This window comes from Ylistrum balloti, unplaced genomic scaffold (assembly GCF_031769215.1).
Source record: "Ylistrum balloti isolate Yb309-2 unplaced genomic scaffold, AGI_CSIRO_Ybal_v1 Utg369892, whole genome shotgun sequence".
In the NCBI taxonomy this organism is placed as follows: Eukaryota; Metazoa; Mollusca; class Bivalvia; order Pectinida; family Pectinidae; genus Ylistrum; species Ylistrum balloti.
In genome coordinates this window covers 313,205-322,379 of record NW_026782024.1, presented here as the reverse complement: position 1 = coordinate 322,379, position 9,175 = coordinate 313,205, and the positions used below count along the sequence as shown (strand labels likewise).

General features: G+C 34.8%; 1 protein-coding gene across 1 annotated transcript; it reads right to left on the bottom strand.

Annotated features, from left to right (window-relative positions):
* Positions 1–1,488: 1,488 nt before the first annotated feature.
* Positions 1,489–7,026, bottom strand: LOC132546501 (ganglioside-induced differentiation-associated protein 1-like). The gene is made up of 5 exons (XM_060210219.1): positions 6,949–7,026; positions 5,075–5,273; positions 4,529–4,699; positions 3,302–3,502; positions 1,489–2,146 (listed from the first exon to the last, which is right to left on the bottom strand). The coding sequence occupies exons 1-5, from the start codon at positions 7,018–7,020 to the stop codon at positions 1,818–1,820; spliced, it is 972 nt and encodes a 323-aa protein (XP_060066202.1). The 5' UTR covers positions 7,021–7,026; the 3' UTR covers positions 1,489–1,817.
* Between the last annotated feature and the right edge of the window lie 2,149 nt (positions 7,027–9,175).

The window sequence follows — 9,175 nt, the reverse complement described above, 5'->3', positions numbered from 1 at the left end:
CAGTCTTGCACATAATCATGGCATAGGAATTGTTATATAGTTTAGGAATGCAGAGCTGTAGTACATACAAGTCTAAATCATGATTTCACAAGGATGTAGGAGTTACCTCCCTGTCGATATAAGTACTACCACACAGTAAAATTTGCAAGAGCTTGTCATATTTTGCTAGAATTATTGTCCTTGTGTTTGTCTTTAACAAGCACAGAGAGAAACAATATGACCATATAAAAGACGTTAGAATTTATGCAATTAAGAAAGCAAGGTAAAGGTGACATGTTTCCAAAACTTTCACAAGGCAAGAAATGAAACTTTAAATTGAACAAAAATGTAGGTATTATTTACTTGATTGTATGCCCTGGTTGTTTTGAAATATGAAGGTTTACCGGGGTATTTACTCTCAGATGCCGTATTTTGCACTGATTTAGAGATAACCTATCCCCCCACCCCACCTCCCTTCAAGGAAATCCCCAGTAACACCTTTGGATAGATAAACATAAACTTTCATTTTCCCAGCAACCAGGACCATAAGTGTATAATTTTCTGTGAGAAATAAAATCTGCCCAAAACAATCTATTCACAAACAAGTACTGAGCTAATATTTGACTGTGAATTAAAATCTGCTTGAATGTGTATGATTTGCCTCTTACAACATATTCATAAGATATAGAGACACATTCAATTATATACTATGAAATTTATTAGAGATTAACTACTTTCAGCTTGAACCATGCAAATTTAAACAGCTATTTAACTATTAATGAAGAAAAACTTTTGAAGCAAAATTATCATTCTGATTTAGAGATAACCTATAAGCACAGAAGACAAACAATTATAATCCTAACTGTGCTGATTAACTTGTCAACTTGATATATATAAAGTCTTACATGAGTCTGGGTTTTTTTTACTTGTAGCAAGTTTTTATCGTGCTAAATAGAAAATTTCTGATGAGTTTAATAAATCACATATCAAATGAAACAACTGTAAATATTGTAGAAAACAGACCTTTTCACATCAAACATGAGGCCATTTTGACTATGTTTATGGTCTCCAATGTTAAGTCACAATGCAATCTGTGGAGCCTAGCATGGTATTATGTAAATCTCATATAGCATTCAACATGGGTTATCCAATCATGTGATAAAAACCAATATGTAATAGTTAAAAGCCAGAGTTTTAAGTTGTGAGAAAGTACAATGCTGGCTGTTTTTATGGTAAAGTCAGCTGAACAAAATCTACCTCCCTCTCACCCTCGTTGATCTATACATTTTTGTCTACCTTCCTCTCAGCCCTGTAGATATACAGTTGTAGTAATGCACAACACACCCAAACCTATGACTGTACACCATATATAAATCGTGCACACACATGCACTATACAGTATCTAGCACACAACTGTAAACCTATACAACCCATTTTGTCTACCTTCCTGATCAAAAAATGTCACATTAATTACCAGTTAGTTATTCTGTACAACTGTACAACTTGCTGAACAGCTGCAGAGGAAAACATAAACTAATGAGTCATTTATTTTGCTAAAAGAGATACATCCATATTTTTGATAATCCCTACCTGACAAACACATTTTCAAATTAGTTGGTAGGGTCCCAGTGGCAACTGGTGATTTTAAGAAAATTAGGACCAGCCTAACACAGCAATTGTACATACCTATACAAAATAATCAGTATGCAGCAGAAAAATTGATAGTTGACAATGTTGCTATTATTTTTTGCAATATCAAGAAAACTGAATTTTTCCTTAAAACTTTCACAACACAAATTCTATAAAATTAAGTAAAATATATAGATCAAACAAATACCCTATTCATTCCACTTTTTATATATAAAGTATCCTATTGTCCCTAAAATACCTAAACCAGCTAATCCCGCTAGGTATGGAGAGGCTGTCTTTAAATTTTCCCATAACAGCGTCATTCTCAAATTTGTGATTTCCTTTTGTATCATCAGATAGGTTGGACGTTTCTTCACTTGGTTGTAATAGTTGTGTGTGTATGGGTTGTTGTCCTGAGAGAAGTAGGTATTGTTCAGTCCCAGGAGAGCCAGTCTACTCAGCAGTACAGTCAGACTGATGTCTGCCACTGTGTACATTGGCCCAAACAGCCACAGGTCATCGGCAATGTCTGGACTTGCTACAAGCAATTCAAGAGGTTTGATCAACATATAAACAATTTTTGTAAACTTTCCTTAGCAATGCAGATTTTTTTTTCTAATGAATATTGTACTTATTTTGTGAGTTAAATTTGTTGAAAATAAAATTGAAGATCACGTCACCTTCATTGATAATCAACAGCTAAGATTTAGTAAATTTCAAAAGGAATGACAATTATGCAACAAAACATTTTTTCTTCAAGCAGTGTATTACAAACACAGTAGCATGACCACTTAATGGTCTTTGTGTGACGTGACATCTTGGTGACTAGTAATTGGCTCACCCATCAATACTCATACCTTGGCATTATATTCACTAATATCTTTCTTTAATGAAGATTAATTTTGAAGCAGTTATATTGTAAAAAGAAAGGGATTTAATGTAACCTGCAGTCAATATAAACTGTGACACTAAAGGCAATCTTCAGAGTTACTTTGAATAGAAGCATCATGAGTAAGTGACCCAGATTTTGATGTTGAAAGTCACCTTCACTACCCACTGTTACCTTAAGAGTATATATGTATATATGTTACTATAAAAATAAGTATGAAATCACTTGAAACATGACAGCAATTGAACTTCAGACTTTAGTTTGGTTTATTTTTGCTTTACGTCCTTTAAATAGCCAGGGTCATTTAGAACATGCCTGCTTTGGGTGGTGGAGGAGAGCTGGAGTTCCCAGAGAAAACCAACTGACCTGCAACCAATACCAGGCGAGGGCAGCCTCACTTATGACCCAAACCTGCGACCCAGAGGTGGAGGGCTAGTGATAAAGACCATCGGACCTCTAAACCACATGGCCACCACAGACCCCAATTTCAGAGTTACTTAAAAGAAACTTTGATAGCAACCTTGAGAGCAACTTTTGCCATGACTTAGAGAATTATTCTGACAGACTTCTAAGAAACAAACTTTACAGATAAAGTAAAAGACAAATAAAAAAGAAAGACTGAAATTAAACTTAACAACCATTTTGAAAGATAACAATGTCTTGACAGTAACCTTGAGATTAAGGGTAGATAAACAGAGCATCTTTGTGCATAGTAACATATAGAGAAACCTTGGAAGTTTTCTGAAGCTAAAGGATAGATACATGTTTATGAAAACTCAAATATTGATACAAATTAAAACTTACATTCCTTGACACTTTTCAGTTGTTGTTCCACTGCATTTATGGTGAGCTGTAACTCCTCTAGATGGCGCTGCACCTGTGCAGCATCTGTAATCACATCAAACTTCTGGGCCGCTGTCTGACTCTTCATCAGATAGCTGTCTCTAAGAGCAGGGTGTTTGGCAGCTAGGTCAGTCAGAACAGCTAGACGATTGGCAAAATTTTCTAAAACATGACCATAATATAACTCATGAATACTGTATGTTGTACCTTTTTCTATTACAGTTCCTATTCTGCAAGAGTAAACTCACTCTTTATGATAAACAATTACTTAAATGATATTACATCAGAGAATTTATAAAATGGTTATTTTCGCACCTCAGACAGGGATATCCCATGTAATACCCCATCCTAGATTTTTCTATCTTGCCCAGATCATCAAGTACCCTTATGTGTGTTTTTGCGTAATTTGTGTTGTATTTTTTGTTAAGCAGCCTACATTAGTTATGCAGCACTATCCAAATGTTGTTTAAAATTGAAGAGGCTGTGTGGGTAGTGTGAGGCTCCACAGGATATGCCAAACTCTGATGAAATGTTGAATAATTTTCATAGTAGTTGGTTAGAGGTTAGGATGTTACAGGATCTTAGCCTTTAACTGAGATACCCCGATCTTTCTCAGTCACAGGTAACAGATTTTATTAATGTCTTCATCTGGTCATTTGATTTTACTAATACATTTAGCATTTTAACATTGCTGTAAGATGCATAATTTTCACTTATTTCATCTTTATCATTTCTGTAAACCATGGTAAGCCTGCATCATCCACTTACATTATATTAATCTATATCTATTAGAAAATCTCTTTAATTCTGATGGTTAAATATGATATTGACAGTCGTTTTATTTCATATTTCATCTTACATTCAGTTTCACAATAATATCAATCCATGCCAAAAAAACACACACAAAAAAATAAAAGCTTTATTCTTCTCAAGACAAAATTTTAAAACTTCATAACTCTTAGATGTTCTGTACACTATTTAAGCAAGGTCACCAAATATTATTCCCATGCATTTTAATAACTTTTCAAGCCTCACCAGTACATGTGCTTGAAGTAATTTAATTGTTAAACCTTTAGATCTCGCTAAGTAAGTTTCAAATGAACATGAATTAAAAATGAGACAATGCAATTGGAATCTGTAATACATTTAATACCAGCATTTTTGTGAGATATATATATAAAATCTTACCCCTCATACTCCTCATAACAGCCCCTTGAATTTGACATCCAACAGGTGACAAGTGCGGATGATATATTATCCCATATGTAATGATGTCCACTTCCACCATCTGCAAGCGTCTACGTAATTCTGTAACTTCCTTTCCAAGCTCTGATTCCTGATCAGGAATAAGTTTTGGAACTGTCAAAATGAAATATACAAAAATAGCATTGTGAATGTAAACCAATTTCATTTTGTTTGTAAGAAGACTTTCCTGTACATCATTTACATTCAGTAAACTGTAATGATACCACAATAAGCCCATGCCCACTCTATTCCAATTACTATATAGGTAACATATTTACAAATATCACTTCATTGTCCTGCAATAGCCCCATCCATTCCTCTGAGTCAAATTCTATGTTTTGGTTCTAAGGATTGTTATAGGAGAAGTACAGTAATATTTTATCAACACCTTGTATTTGATTTATACATCAAATAAATAATACTACAGATACAAACTACGATGTATTATATATCATATCAAAATTTCATAGTTTTGTTTTATGCTTTTACCTGAGGATTCTGAGTTGCTGTCTATATAGTCGATGATTTTATCAGGCTCTGTTATAATAGTATTTCCATCCTTCAAGACAGGAATATGAGCTCCCTCAGGATTCAATTTCACATACCAGGGTGCATTGTGTTGACCAGAAAATAAACTAACCAGCTTGGGCTTAAAAGCAACCTCCTTTTCATAGAATGCCAGCAACACCTGGAAGAAACGATTTTTCTTTAAGTTTATAAAGAATAAATCTATCCTTTTGTACATAAACATCATAAGTGAAAGTGAACCTTTCTTTATATTGATTTTGAAGTTCTACAATTAACATAAGGTCTGTAGAGCTTTTATTGTTACAACACTTAGATAATAAATGTTGTTTTGGATATTGGAGGAAAACCAACATAAAGTGATGGGGAAAACAGACATCATCCCCTGTTGTAAGTGCCTCCAACCCATGTGTGGGGAAAGTGATCTGAAGCTCATGCTTTGATTGCACACACCACAATAGTCATACTGTAAGCACATTTACGATCAGCTACCAAGGCACCCAGGAAGTTAACTTACATATTGCACTATATTGCTAATTTGTTTGTTTTGTGAATGTGTAGTGTGTATGACTTAAAATTCTGTGATTTTGAAATGTACTTGTATGAAAAAAACTGTTAATATGACGACAAACAAAAACAATTTAAAGAAAGGTGTTGATAATAAAAGAGCAGCTCTTCAGGCATATAAAGCATCTGAGCAATGCTCTATGTTGGTAACATGTGTAAGACCACACTTCGTTCATGTCCAGGATGAGATGTCCCAGGACTTGATCCATCTGAGAAAAATTCTTCTGGAAGTAAAAGGCATGGAGGATACAATGGAGGTGCTCTACGCCTTTTTATCTGTAAAATTTCTTTAGTTCTTAGAGTACTCTGTGTATAACGCCAACCAATATCATGAGGTTCAAATATACACAAGCACACAAAACGTCACCTTCAAAATAATTGTGCAGTTGACCACTTTATGATGGACCACTTGTCATAGTCTGTCAAATTTTCTTCATTTCTTGAAGCACTTCATTTCTTTAATCAATAACCAATCAACTAAAATTTATTGGTGTTTTACTTTCTTGATACTTTTCAATCGAGAATGTCATTGCATGTAAGCTTCACTTCACTTTCCAGACACTGTCTGACTCATATTACCCTGTATTAAAGGTCTCGCTAATGCAAGAATTAATTTTTGAAGGTGGTTGATCCCAAGCGGATTAACTTTAACAAAGGAAAATGAACACTTGTGTCACGTTAAAGATATGACAAACTTGTTTGCTGCTAACCTTTTAAAGAACTTTGTGTTTCTCTTTCAAATCAACGATACTGCTTTTGAGTAACTAGATAATTAAAGCAGTAGCTATCCCTCTACTGTGTATGGAGGACTATTACTTGTGTTGGGGTTGTGCCAAACTTTATTCTATGTGGAATTCGGGTGTTTGGCGATGTTCTTCGTTGGATGTCGAACGACCGACATAAATGAGTCTTAAATAAAATCCCTCAAGGGATTAGTGCCAAACTGTATTGCAAGTTTTACATAAATTCATTTGACCTTGAGCCAGGATCCCAGTTACCAAAACAGACAAACATTTATATATAGTTTAAACGAACATGTATCAAATACAGATTCTAACTATCTTCATCTATATATGCAAATAACTAAGTAAGCATACTGTCTTACTGTTAAGGTCGACATCACAATTTGAAGCCGGGTCAACGTTTGTGGCAAAATAAAGTCTATTAGATATCAACGGCTCGTGCATGCAACCATTTACTCCCATACATAACTATTTGCGAGCACTTTTAGCATCAAGAAAAACGGAATGCACTTTCCATTGATTGTTTACCTTTTGCGATGAATATGACGTCGGGAAATAGTAAAGAGTAAACCTATTTGGCTTCGCTTTAACCTGAGCCATGGCCGACGTTTATGCCGGCTGCCAGGGAGCAGACATTACCTAGTGAAAATAATTTGATTTGTTTAATATCAACTAATTCCTGCTTATTTTGTTTGTAATAAAACAAAATCGACATTTTACTGTTATTGATAGAAATGAAATGAATATATTTTATGTAGTATTTATACTACAAAAATACATTTAAATAATTGAAAAACCGAACACTCTAAGAGCTCTTTTGAAATAAAAGGTAAATAAAAGGCAGGGCGATTCGGGTGAGATAATTACAGCCCGGTGCTGCAGATATTGGCCGGTACCGCTCGGCACAATATGGCATCGCCCTAGAACTATATATTGGCCGCCTGAGCTTTTATTTCTTATTTGAAGCGTTCAAACTATCTCATACATGTAAATATAGTGACAATACCAATATTTCAGTCAAAAATGGTAAAATCCTATTCAAATTTTCCGGTTTTACAGCTATTTCAAAACATTGATATCGCAACACTGTGCTCGCATCTTGTTATTTGCAATGCCGGACCGACTGGGGTTTTATTTCTATTCACGTATTGTTAAATCTGCCTGATGCACATGAATGTTTATGAAATAGATGCCATAATTTAAAAATAATATATTTTTATGACAGAAATATTACCATTTGAAATGCAAAACCGGGACCATCCGGAACTTTATGTCTATTCACGTATCGTTAAATCTATATCATATTATTATATACATTCTTGTGAATTAAATGAATATCATAATTTATAATTATTAAAAAATATCTAAAAATGACCGCCCGTGGTTTTTTTTTTTTTTTTCTTCTTAAAATTACAATTTGGGTTAGCCTCACATTTGCTGTACATGTACTCGTAATATCCTTCGTAATTGCAAATTATTGACAGAAGTTAGTTTACAACAATAATTAAATATTTTTGACGCAAAAGAGACAACGGGTCTCTCCCATGTTCAAAGCATACCATAGCATTAGATATCGACCGTTTGACCCCAAGAATATTTTTACAAAAATCTAGCCGAATCTTCTCTAAGTCAGGGCCAGTATGGAATCCTCATACTTCACTACTGTAATTAAAAACACTCCCTACATACGTATCAAAGTGACTTAGAATGTGGAGAAATCCAAGTGCATGGGTGCACAAGTCTTTCTCGGTGCAATATTGCGTCGACTGTTCCCATGCCTGAACGGATACCAAATTGGCACTCTGATGATACATTGTTCTTGTCTGCCCATTTACTCAACCTCGCATTGAGGATACCTGTGTATAATTTTAGTATGTTACTGAAAAGGCTAATTCCACGATAGTGGATAGTATATATATAATATACATGATAGTATATAAGTCATGTTTAACGTTACGTGACTGGAAATAAAAGCTCAGGCGGTCCCGGTAGTGCTAATAACAGGATGTGAGTGCATTCATGGTTGCGATGTCGATAATTTCAAATGGTAATAAGTTTGTGATTTTTGAATGTATCCCATCATTTCTAGATAAAAATATTTATTTTATTCATATATACGCGTATAAGGCAGATTTAACGATATACGAGTAGATATTCAAGAAACGTTAAATACAGACCTAGAGACTTCAAATACTTGGTCAAAAACTTGGTTGGTTAATTTTAACCCTGAAAAAACAAATTATTATTTATTTCAAATTCCACTGATATCGCGGATGATTTAGACTTAGAGTAACGCAATAGTTTCAACTGAAGGTACAAGGGGAGGAAATATCATCCACCATAGGAAACCCCATCAAATGTCAGGGAAAGTGGTTTGATGAATCAGCATTGCCTTTTTCCACGCTTAGCCTGGCCCTTGATGCTTTATGGAATTACGACTTCAACAATGGAGAAAATGGAGCGTATTATCAACAGACACCTCAGGAAGTGGTTGGGAGTTCCTTCAAGCTTTACTGCATTAGGCCTATACACCAGGACAGCAAAACTCCAACTCTCTATCGCCTCACTCATGGAAGAATTCAAGACAGGCAAGGCAAGACTGATCATGACCTTGAAGGACCCCAGGGATGATAAGGTACGATTAGCCGGCATGGAAGTACGAACTGGCAGGAAATGGTCAGCATCAAGAGCAGTTGACGATGCTGAAAGTAGACTTATACACAAAGACACAACAGCAGTATGAAGACAAGGTTTA